Source organism: Lutzomyia longipalpis, chromosome 2, assembly GCF_024334085.1.
Source record: "Lutzomyia longipalpis isolate SR_M1_2022 chromosome 2, ASM2433408v1".
NCBI lineage: Eukaryota > Metazoa > Arthropoda > Insecta > Diptera > Psychodidae > Lutzomyia > Lutzomyia longipalpis.
The window spans coordinates 29528269-29540841 of record NC_074708.1 but is presented as its reverse complement, the minus strand read 5'-3'; the positions used below and the strand labels follow the sequence as shown (position 1 = coordinate 29540841).

The 12573-nt window shown below is 38.0% G+C and overlaps 1 protein-coding gene across 2 annotated transcripts in view; it reads left to right on the top strand.

Moving 5' to 3' along the window:
- The window catches only part of LOC129790007 (E3 ubiquitin-protein ligase MIB2), a 30188-nt gene that overhangs the window by 12551 nt on the left and 5064 nt on the right, over nt 1-12573 (top strand). The window contains exons 1-3 of one of the 2 annotated variants that reach the window (XM_055827158.1): nt 7271-7793; nt 10951-11118; nt 11224-11395. Coding sequence is in view for 1 of the 2 variants with exons in the window: in XM_055827156.1 (XP_055683131.1) it covers nt 10951-11118; nt 11224-11395 (340 nt within the window). In the remaining variant the exon portion in view is untranslated. Of the gene's footprint in view, nt 1-7270; nt 7794-10950; nt 11119-11223; nt 11396-12573 lie in introns of those variants that run through there. The other variant, XM_055827156.1, reaches the window with a different exon arrangement.

Sequence of the window (12573 nt, the reverse complement as noted above, 5' to 3'; positions counted from 1 at the left end):
GCACGAGAAAGGGAAAACATCAAGAAAATTTATCAATATTGCTTGCAATCTCTTCCACAAAAGTGTGTCGGTTGGTGTGGATTTACACGGGCCCAAGTCGCCCAATGCTAAACGGAAGAAGAATCACGACCAAATTCCAAAAATAGAGAAGTATAAGTGTGAATGTTGAGTGAATGAGGGGCCCCAGTGTGAGTGGTGTGTGATGAGATCAGTTGATGATCCAGGCACTGCTAATGAAATTACGAAAATTGATTGCTCTTCGCTTTAGATGTTTCTTTCTAGGGACCTCTTGAGGCAGCAGTAGGAGACTGTGTCGTCTCAATAAGAAGCGCACTAAAGAGTCATCGTAGCTACAGGCAGTTTGTGATGGAGAGATAAGCAAAAGGGAATGTTCGGTGAGTTCGTTCCTTATTATTTCTCCGTAATAAAGTTACGTGCTACTTAAGGTCATATTTAATGCCGGAAATAAGTTTCTATTATTGTAATAAATTACTAGTGACCTTATGGCAAGACTAACAAATCGATAAATGAAATTTAGAAACTTAAGTACTAATCATAGGCAGTGAATGAGCCGAATGAGAACGATTAAAATATAGCAGTAAGAAGATTTGTCGGATAACAAATCAGTTTTAGAATAATTAACCATAAGACAAGTAACTGATTTCGGATATCTAGGGGGCTATCTCAGCTTTCAGTAGGAAGCAAATCAGAGAATTCCTTAAAATTTCGGCTGTTGTTTTGCCTTTGTGAGTTTGGATATTTTCTCTGATTTGTCCTCTGGTTGAATCGTATGGTGTTCTGCCTATGTATGACTACTAACGATGGGATTAAATTTCCGGTGTTCATCCGGAATGGAGTGATTAATCCTTATCTCAAGATATTCTGGTTCAACAATTTCCTCCAATTTCATCGTACTTGTCTCTCCTGATAGGAAGTTGTTACAGTCCCGTTACGTTTCGGAAAATATCCAAAATATGGCGTGTCAGTTGGAGATAAGGTAAAATCACGATGATGAGCTTCCAAAAGGTTTACGTGGTCACGGAAATGAACTCAGCGGAGTCTCAGGAATTGCTGTGGCATCAGAGAAGAATTATTTGCGGAAGGTTGTAGCGTCAATGGATTGATACCATTATTTCAATCTTTACAAATGGCTCTGCGTATGTGATACGTGTGGATAGTTGATAGCCAAGAATATGTAATTATTCTGCGGGATGCCGAATGAATTGTGATGTAATTCTGTGATATAGAAACTACCACAACACAATGGCTTTGGTCACGAAGAAATCAAATATCCGGAGAGTATGAAAGGAGTTCAGTTGACTCATTCGAGCATACAGTCAGTTCTATGAGTATGTCTTGAAGATTTGCGATTGTGAATTCGCAACTCTTAAGGGGGTTCAGAATCTAGAAGACTCGTGGCTGTGAATCCGCAATTCTTTAGGGGGATCAGAATGGAGTACACTAACTAGACAGTTGGTTCTCGACAACTGTGAATTGGTATGGCATGCATGAGTGAAAGGTTAGCGGTGGGTTAAGAAGTGCTTAAAGAGATGGCGACGGAATGCACCATTATACAGACATCAGGAGTAATATCAACAACAAACTTGAAACCGCCAAGTGCGTAGTGTGGCGGAAAATAAGCATAGCTGATATGGATTGAACATTGAAAAGAGGGTCATCTGGATCAGGTATCAGCGATAGGAAGATCAGCAAAGTCAATGTCGGGTACAGATAAGGAAGTTGGATTGATACTAGGCTGGGTCTGATGTTCCATGTGGCTTCTCTCCATGTATCTCATGCGGACGTCTAGTAAATCCAATAGGCTCGTTTGTTCTTGTAGTATGCTAGATCCCCATTCTGGTTGAATACTTTGATTGTCATAAAAAATAGAAATAGATGAGTCAATGGTTAGATGATGTTGTGAGGGTGTTAGGACCTATTTATCTTGCGGTAGATATAGTTTCACTGGATAGTCGTCTTAAAGAAAGTGGACTTTCAAGATATGTGATGAGTAGAAGTATTCTTCCAGGTGTTGGTGTAGGGGTATAGAAATTCCGTGGTAGTGTGGTATGCGAAAAACTTTCTCCTTCCTCTGGACCCTAAAACTGTTGCGTTGACAGGGATGCCTCTAAATGGTCATGGAATGTTTCTAGGGCGGTACCTGCCTTGGCCGGATGGGGAGGCAAGAACAAGCACACTACGTGGATGTAAGGAAATTATAAAGGGAATTTCACAACTAATTTCAAAGGAAAAAGCTATTCTGCCAAGGCTTATAAGTTCTGACCGGATATGTTGTGGAAAGTGACTTAGAAACATCCTCATTGATGACAGGGTGTGTATAAGCCAAAAGTGAATTATGGCTTAAGGACAAGAGCAATAGTATGAGAATGTGCTCATTGTGTGTGCATGATGTCAAGTGTAAAAGGAACACACTAACCAAAGCGTATGCAATGAACTCTAAGGACAAGTTCACAGTATGACATGAGGTAGCATGTTACGTCCATAAGGGACTGAGAGTGAAGTTTCCCAAGGCGATGACAAACGGTAAGGAATAGTACTGATTGTGAGTCTAAGTCCCATCGACTCGGAGGCAAGTTACATTGGTAACATCATGTGGGAGTCAATTCAAATATGGGAAAGACCGTAGGAGTTTTAACTCCATAGGAATAGCCTGAACATGCACTACAGAACAGGGACATCAAAAGTGCATAAACATCCGATATTTTTCAACGCATAGTAGTTGACTCTTGTAGGTACTGGGCCTCATGAGCTGAGCTGGTGTGCGTGGAAGAATATCACAGGGATGTTGTGGTGGAAACGAGCCACCGATGGCATGGGTGACATGCCAAGTGAAGCATCCAATCCGAAGTGATCATTTACACATAGTGGTTCACCAATGAAGGTTTTGGGCCTCATAGGTTAAAGCTGCTGTGTGTAAGGTATCATAGGGATGCGAGGGTAGAACCGAGTCTACCATTGACAGATGTGTTCTGTCTTTCAGTTCTGGAAGTAGAACTGAGCGCTCATAAAATTGCGGAATTTTAATGGTATTCGCGCCTAGTTCTGATTAAGTTCAACGGACCTTGGGACTCGCGGTGTTATGGGTTAAAGGAAACCGGCTAGTTGAGCTAAGCTCCTAACTCGGGTTCCTACTATTCACTGTGAGTTGCCAAGGGACGGCAACAAGATCAGAATGGCCGAATGTAGGAGCGCATTGACCAATTCGAGAAGAGAGCCCTCTCGACGGTCAAATGTAACCCTCTCCTCTCCCTAAATTCCTCTCTCTCTCCAATAACGGTGCTGAGGACTGCAGCTCAACTGAGAAAGATCAGTTGGGCTGATGCTGTGAGAGCGAACACACGTCACCGCAGACTGTGTTCCTCCACAGCATGAAAAAGGGCGACAGTCCCAGCCCGTAAGTGCGCGATATTGAATTAGAACGCCTACAATAGTTGCAGTTATAAAATTTTAAACTTGAAGAAATGTGATGAAGAAAAGGAATAAGATGAAATCCTTTAATGTGATATATTTTAATCAGGATTAAAACTTATTCACTAGTTTAATAAATTTATTAGTACAGTCGTGATCGTGCAGTAGGACCGTCGTCAAAAAAGTTCTCCGCGGTAAAACGGCTGCAGAATGAGGAATTTCGCCTTCGCAGTGGGACAATTAGTACTATTGGAAAGGTAGGATACCAATTGTCCTACTACGAAGGCAAAATTCCTCATTTTGAAGCCGTTTTACCGCGGAGAAGTTTTTTTGACGACGGTCCTACTGCACGATCACGACTGTATATCACTATCATTCTAGAAAGAGCTAATAATGTATTATTTACTCTTTCGATCGTCACAATGTCACAATCCAATCTACTACACACTACATGCAATCTTCTTCTTCTTCTTCTTAATATATAAAGCTGAAAAGTTTGTTTGTTTGTTTGTGGCACATGAACTCCTCCGAAACGGCTGGGCCGATCTTGATGAAATTTGGTAGGGGGATAGAGGGGGTCAATACGAGCTGCAAGCGCTATATGGGATTCCGCCCCCTCCCCCATTTATAGCGCCCCCACAGAAAAATTGATTTTTTCCCATTTTCTACTTGCTGAAGGGTCAGATAACGGGATTTTTTTATTTTTAGAATTTTTCGGGGTACCGTATTATTCATCCCCCTACTAATATACGCCCCCCTTTTATAGCTTAAAATGGAGTTTGCTCACACGTGATTGGGGGCTCGGGTTGACTAGTTTTCTATATTTGAGATCACTATCTCATCCCTCAAGATAATGGAATGTGTGTAATTTTTCGCACAACAACTGTGGAGTTCATTTTCTCGAAGAACGATAGAGATGACGATGGGTAAAAGTAGATGAGGAGGGGATCTTTCTATCGCCCATAGTAGCATTTGGTCCAAAGTAGTGATTCTGTGGCGTGAGGGTGGTAAAACGTGCGTGAGGGAGTATTATGGGTGATGATACCACAGAAAATTAGCGGGTAGACTATCTGCCTCGGGGATTTAATCGATCAAGCACATTTCCGCCACCTCCGCAAAAATTACTCGTCTCGGGTGCTTTACTCTGGGTATGTGAAGGGCAGTGACTCTTTGTTTGCAGAAATTCACGTGGTGGAGGGATTTTCTTCTCCTCTCACCATAAATCTGAGGGCAACGAATTCCTCAGCATTTCTTTCTTTTTCTTTTTTTTTGGAAACCTTTTGAGGAAACCAAATAATTTCCATTTTTAGATGATACAAAAGCTACATTGAATCACATTTTGTTGAATTTTCAAGGGGGTGACCTTTTTTTTTCTTTCCCGTGTTTGTTGTTTTGTACTTTGCATTTTTTCCAACCCTCGGGTGGGTGGGTTTTGTGTGGTATCAGAGTTGCTCTAAGGAAAGTATAACATTGAAGCAAAAACAAATACAGAAAGAATAGGATGTGTGAAGAGAGAGAAAAAAGGGCAATTCAGAGCGAGGGTGTTCAGTTCACGAATATATAACATTTAATTTCCGTCCCTTGCTATCAATGCATACACACCATGTGGAAAATTCTATTTTAGGCACCTCCTTTTTTTCCTCATGAAAATGTTTAAATTGAATTTCAATGCTTAATGGAGTAATAAATGCATCTAAAGTGACAGTTTTTGTCAATTTACCCCGCAACAATTGATTTCCGTGTAATATGAGGGACGTGAAGATCTCCCAATAGTTATGAACAGACGACATATTTATTTCACTCGACTACACACACTGAGAAATTGATGCAAGATAGTGGAGTTCATTATCCTCACAGACTTGTTCTTGCTCTTTTGTCTTAAAAGCGTCTCGAATGTAATGGTGCATTGTGACCTAAAAATAATGCGAATCACGAAGGAGATTGAAAAGATTATGTACTACATATACCTACAATACAAAAAGGAACTTTAATAGAATTTGCCTAACTTTTAATATAAAAACATAACTACACAATTAGGATTTGATTCATAATATTAGCAGGAATATTTTAAATATTCTGGGTGTTTTTTAGAACATGAATTTTCAGATTTTTTAAAAAAAAGTTATTAAGGTTCATTTTTATGATTTGATTACTTTTTAAACGTTTCTCTTTCACAATATTGCAACTCTATGAATTGATGTCAGTTGAAAAATTCTCAGACAACAAAATATAATCATAATTTTTTTTCTTGGAAAATATTTTTCAAATACCCATTTTAGACTACGTTCTTATACTTATCGCTTGAAGAATTTGAGAGGAAGGAAACCAACATAAATGAGTTTTGGAGTTTTGACTGCAAAATTATCGTATGTATGTAATTGGATTTACTGTAATATACATATCTATTCAGCCTCTTTTGCGTTTCATAAAAAATTTCAAAAGAATTTTATGATAACAAAAAAACAACAAATTCTTCGGGAAGTACAACTAACGTCCTTTGCGATTTCTTCAGAATATAATGTAATTCGGCAATCTGAGACCGTCTTATATCAAATAAACTATTTTGTGAAATTCTTCACCTTAGTAAGATATTTAACGTTTTGATGATTTAGGATAAATCCTTCCGAATTGCGTCAGCCAAGGGACGGTAGGTCAACCCAAACACATCCTTTCAATTTTAGGGGCCAGAGCTTTCGACGCTACTGTGCGTCTTCCTCAGTGGTCAATTGTGTCTTTGTTTGGGAATCGTCAAACGTCTGAAATGAGTGATCTTGCTGATTTTCATGTAGGGGGATTCTCTTTTTTCTTTGATTTTCTTTCACTGTACTGTAACTGACTTTTCTTGGCAATTGTCTGAGGCATGAGTTATGCCTCAGACAATTGCCAAGAAAAGTCAGTTACAGTACAGTGAAAGAAAATCAAAGAAAAAAGAGAATCCCCCTACATGAAAATCAGCAAGATCACTCATTTCAGACGTTTGACGATTCCCAAACAAAGACACAATTGACCACTGAGGAAGACGCACAGTAGCGTCGAAAGCTCTGGCCCCTAAAATTGAAAGGATGTGTTTGGGTTGACCTACCGTCCCTTGGCTGACGCAATTCGGAAGGATTTATCCTAAATCATCAAAACATTAAAATTTCCGTCAGTATCAACCCGAGTAAGATATTTAACAAATAGATTATAAAGCTAAAAGACAATCTCACTATAAGAGGACACGTCATTTCAGCAAGGATTCTCATTGAGTCTGGTGAATATTTTCTCTCATTAGTTCTAGTCTCATGGCTGTTTACCCATGACGACGCGATGCTCTGCTGGAGCTGGAGTGTGTGAACAAGACTTTCGCGGGGTGGATAAATTGATGGGTGGATGAGGGAAATGAGTGGCAAAAGCGAGTCTGTCCTGGGATGAGGCGAGATGGATGGTGAAGACATTTTTGGTCTTGTTAGACTGGGTGTGACACAAGGGGAATTCTTCTGTGATGAGGTAGAGGGGACTCGCATGTACTTTGTGTGGCATTATAAATAACACCGTGTGACAGAGAAGTACATGGGTAGAAGGGAATTTAACTTCAACAAATTTGAGAGTATTTTGAGAGGGAATCGTATATTTATATATTTTACGAAAGAGAGATGGAAATTCTGCCTATATGTAAAGCGGTAGTGTAGTAAAGCCACCTAATATAGGGAAAATGTCTGTCGTTTTGATCTTTAGATTCAGAGGCAGTCTCTGAGAAATATATTTGGGGAGAGCTTGAGGGAGATTGAAGATGCAGTTAGCCAGAAGCAATGGAACACCAAAGAGGCGTGTGCTGCAGCTTCACATTCAGTGACGATTTCTCTCTCGAGGGTGACAAAAAGGAAGTTTAATGAACTGACTTTTTAGTTGCCAGATACACCGCGTACAGTGAAATATCTCCTGCAAATTCATACCCACTCTAACTTTGTACATCCGTTCTCCCTTCCGCTTCAATACCTTTTTTTCTCTCTCTCCTTCCGTTTAAGTGCCAAAAAGACAATCATCTCAGTGACTTTCACAACGTGCCTGTGTGATGAGTGTAATTCCAGGCAGTTTTATCCTTAATTGGTTAATTTACATAGAATATTCTCAACTGCGGAAATCCTTTCCAATTAGTGCCGCAAAACTTTTGTCATCGTAATTCTTTTACACTCCTGCAAAAAAACCCAAAGGAGCGGTAAAAAAGAAAAAGAATTATCCACGCAGAAAGCTCAAAAGAAGAAAAAACTTCCTTCTCACTAGCAGAGTCGTTTTCTCCTAATACTAGAATTTTCCCGCATCTTCACCGTAGGTGGGCTGTAGTAAATGCGAAAAATTTTCACCGCACACGAAGGGCAAAAGAAAAGGTGAGAGAGTGAGGAAATGTATGGCACGAGGACAGAAAGACGTGCAAAAGAAATGCGTGAAAATCGTTTCTTGCTCTCACTCGTGTGTGGAAAATGGGGATGAGACGTTTTTTTTTATCCATCTCACAAAAAATTGGTAGTAAAAGAATCAGGACACATCTGGGTGAAATTTGTGATATTGATGCTGGAAAATCGACCTAATTTTCCACTCAAAACCTTCAATGTGGCATTTTATGTACGGAATCCTTTGTGCCATTTTGCTAGAAAATTATATATGAGAGGTATTTTATTTTGTGGAGGGAATTTCAAAACAGGTAACCTCTTCTAGCGTCACCCCCATTTGGTATTTCAACTATTGGTTGACCTAGAATTCTCCTGATAAATCGTGCAAGTTCCATTAGAATTCACACACATTTTGAATGATGTGAATTCATCAATGTTGATGCTTATTGCAAAATGCTTTAGGTAAAATATGTTTAAAGAATTTTCCGAATCATTTCAAATTAAATCAAATTCCTCACCAATAATATGTAAAACTTCAAAATTAGTTTTAAAATTATTCGTATGTATAATGGAGTCTTTTTTATCAGAATCTCATTTTTGCTTCATATTTGATTTTATCAACATTCTACAAGGTGAGGTGTTACGGATTTGTTGTAGATTTTCGGTAGGTACCTAACATAAATTTTAGATATAATTGCGTGACGTCTCGTATTTGTGAAAGTTGGGCTACAAGTTAATATGTAAGGTACAATAAACTTCAAGCTTTAAGATACGATTGTTTTTATGTAGAATTCTTTCTATATAATTATGCTTAATCAGAGTTACACAATTATTTTTTAATTATAATAATTTTCGAAGAGTTTAAATTTTAACTCTCTAATTGAGTCTTTTAGTTAAAATATTTCAAACAAAAACCCTTAAGTTGAATATTATTAGTTCACGACAAAATTTTAAGAAAAAAATTCTCAAAAAATAGATCAAGAGCGTTCTAAACTAGAAGAGAGCGATACAGTGGTGTATGTAATGTTTAATTTGGTTTCAGCCTTGTTTGATCGCACCAAATTGCTAAGAATAAAAGCATTATTAGATTAGATTTTCCCTTGTTTCTTGCATCAATAAAATCCAACACAATAAGATCCGCGCAAGAGCTATTCATCCAGAATGGCCTCGCTGTAGTCATTAGTGGGTGCAAATGTGAGTATTTATTGCCATATTTACACAAATAAAATGAGAAATTATCCTTCACTGTGCCTCTATGAATTCTTTTCCTTTTTATTATATTTCTTATTGCTTCATGTCTTGCAAAGACCACTAAAATTATACAAGAAAGTTAATATAATCAATACTCGCAACATTTTCCACTATTTGAAGCATTTTTCGTGTAGGAATATCAAAATTGATTGCTTAAAATAAACTTTAATTTCTCAATGAAAAAAAAAAAAGAATTTTAAAAAATTGAATAAACTCGCGAATGTCGTTGCATCTTCAATCAATCTCCAAAATAGATTTCTTTCGAAGAATGCTATGCCACTGAAATACAAGGAAAATGTTGAAAGCTCAACTGGAAATCTCGCGGATATTTTTAGCCACTAGTTAATTTTTTTTAACAAATTCTCTGAAACTCTTTCACAAGAATAATGATTTATAACCATTTGGGGGGAATTTTCTCTTGCCTCGGCGAGGACATTAAAATGTGGAACATCAAAGCCAGGCTTTCATTCTCAAAACCACAATTTTATTATTTTGTGGGAAATGAATTTACCAAAAAGTCAACCCTAAAAAATTTTTCTTTGAAACTTTTCCTAATATTTAACCACTCGCAGACTGTTTTCATATTGAATGCAGCTCACCCACATTTTAAGCCGATATTTGACTTTCAGAACATACAATATTAACGGGTTTTAGTGCGAAAGATAATATAAAAGGGGTGTGGTAGATTCTTGAGAACTTCCTTGACTTTCATTCAAAAGTTTTGACATGAACACTGAAAGGTTGTCGTATTTAATAGAAAGGGTTCTTCGAATTCAATTAACCCACTGTCAATTTTACTTTATGTAAATTAAAAGGATTTTATTAGCAGTGCTAAGATTAATATTGATCTATTTTTAACTTTTTCAATGAAAAACTGAATGAAAGAAAATTCTTAATCAGAAATTTGAATACCTACTATACAGGAAAATGTTACCTACTGTAAAAGAAATATTCAAAAAATCTTCTTTTATAAAATTTTCAGTTTTTAAAAGAAAATTCTAAACAATTTTGAATGATTCCTCAATTATTTTCTTAGCCCATTTTACGGTAATTTTCTTTGGAATCTGTCCTCAAATTATAACATTTCCTTACTCAAATTCTATGACCTTATTTTTTTCGCAAGACCTAAAGCTATATACATTTCGGCTGAATTGCTATATGACTATATAAAGACCTCTAAATCACTCGGCGAGACGGGACATTTTCACTTGATGGCAATAAATATTTGGCATGTTTTTCCACGTGAATGCAAGAAAAGGTTGCCCATAACGAGAATGAAAGTGAAAATCTCAATAATTCACGAGGCGAGCACTTTCATTCTAACCACCTTGGTGGATGGAGTACAACAAAATTGTGTGGAGAGGAAGTGGAGTAAATTCACATGGTTGAAGGATAAAAAAATCACTTTGAGGGTGTACTGTGAGTGTCCGATGGGAATAAATTTAGGGTGAGATTTCAGTGGAATTCGTGGGAGTTGCTCTGCCCTTGCTTGTGGAGCAATAATAATTCGATATTAATATGATTTTAGGGTGTACACATTTTTTTTCATCCCCTTCAAAGGGGGATGTTGTGGGGGCTTTTGAGCGTAGGAGTAGGAGAAGGGGGTATACGCTATGAACAATGTTGGTATTGTCACAAGGGGTTGCTAAGGACATTTTGGAAGGGTGTGTGTGTGTAGTATATGGGATTGCTTGTGTTTTCAGCGAGATTTGCGTGTCAATTTGTGTGTATGATGGGGGTGTGTGGGATGGGTGGTCTCGATGAAATTCACGTTTCTTGCCGCAATTTCGTATTGTGCTACTCCCATACCACCCGACTAAAATATTAATCAATAAATTTGTTCAAAAACACAAAATGCTTCTTTCTGACCCCCGCGTGCTATCTGTTTTGTTTCTATTTTTAGACGGGGGTGAAGGACACGTGGGCACCGTGTGTGAAATTGGACGATCTGGATCGGCACACTCACCAGAGAAAACTGTCGTAGTTAATTGGGACTCTGGCCATCGGACCAATTACCGAGTTGGCTATCAGGGTCAATATGATTTAATTATCGTAGATAATGCACAAATTGGTAAGTTAATTCATTTGGCCAACCTCAGTGTGTAGATGTGTTGCAACAGTGTGTATAATGTTGAAATATTCATCTGAACACGTGTGGTGTAATGTATTTTTGCAGGTGTTAAACATCCCAACATTATCTGCGATGGATGCTCAAAAGTTGGAATAGCCGGAATCAGATTTCGATGTGCTCAGTGCTCGAATTTTGATTTATGCTCTGCATGCTATGGCAGTGATATTCACGATTTGGATCATTCATTCATCAGATACCAGACAAGCAATTCAGTCGGGTGAGCAATTATTATATACTAGCCTATACACATGAGATAATACACACCATGATACATAATGTCAGAGTTGAAAACTATGATAGTGCTTGTAAAAAAAAACGTATAGAAATATTTCGGTTCACGTCAGAATCTGTCCATACATACAAGAAATATCTGACTGAAAAATAAATTATTTTCAATCTATATAATAAAGAAAGGTCTGTTTGTTGGTAATCTTCCGTCGTGTTCGGCTATACAAATCTACACCGTTTGACCGATCGCGATGAAATTTGGCACAGAGGCTCCTTATAACAGGCGGTTTCGAGTGGCCGTATCCATTTTCCCCCAAAGCCCCCCTTCAGGTAGCCCCCATATAACTCTCATGCAGTTTTTGCGAATTTTTGAATTTGGCGCCGGAAATGTTGTATGAAAATGATTTCTTCTCTTTGCAATTTTTTTGGGGTTGATGAGTAACCCCAATCTACGTATAAATCATCACAGTTTTTTTTCTCTCTAAAATTTGAGCGAAGCGCAAAACCCCCCGCGAAGCGGGGCGAGGAAAATTGGAGCGAAGCGACAATTTACCTCGTTGACAATAATTTCTAAATTTTAATCTATAAATTTTGCGAAACATTTCAACTCTGAACCCCCATATGATTCATATCAAGCAAAATCACCCTTTTACACTTCACAACCAATGAACAAAATGCATCCCAAAATTTGTGGCAGAAGTCCTTATTTTATGCAACCGAGAGTGCCCCCAAGTGATTTAGTGCTGCCAGACGAAAAATCGATTCTGTCCCGCCACTGAGCTTCCTCCAAAGCTTCATATGGTGTTGTGGAATTCTATTTGCACACCCATCCCCCTACATCCAATGAACCTCTGCTTATCAATTAGAGTTGTCTTGCAGTTGCCTTTTTGGCTCTTTTCACAATGTACTAACGATGGGAAAATCAATGGTGAATGAGTGGAAAAAAATGAGAGAGAAAAGTATGTGTCTGTTATGTGCTCAAAGAGTGCAATTTTAATCCAATTGAATCGATTAAGTCTAGACACACCCACGTTGAATGCAAAAGCTTCGTGATAATGAATGCCTTAACACAAAAAAATAATATTATTTGTTAAAGATCCTTGAAACGGCATCATTTAAGGATCTCTTTAGCTGGAGAGGATCAAGAAAAATTATTCAAAAGTCACA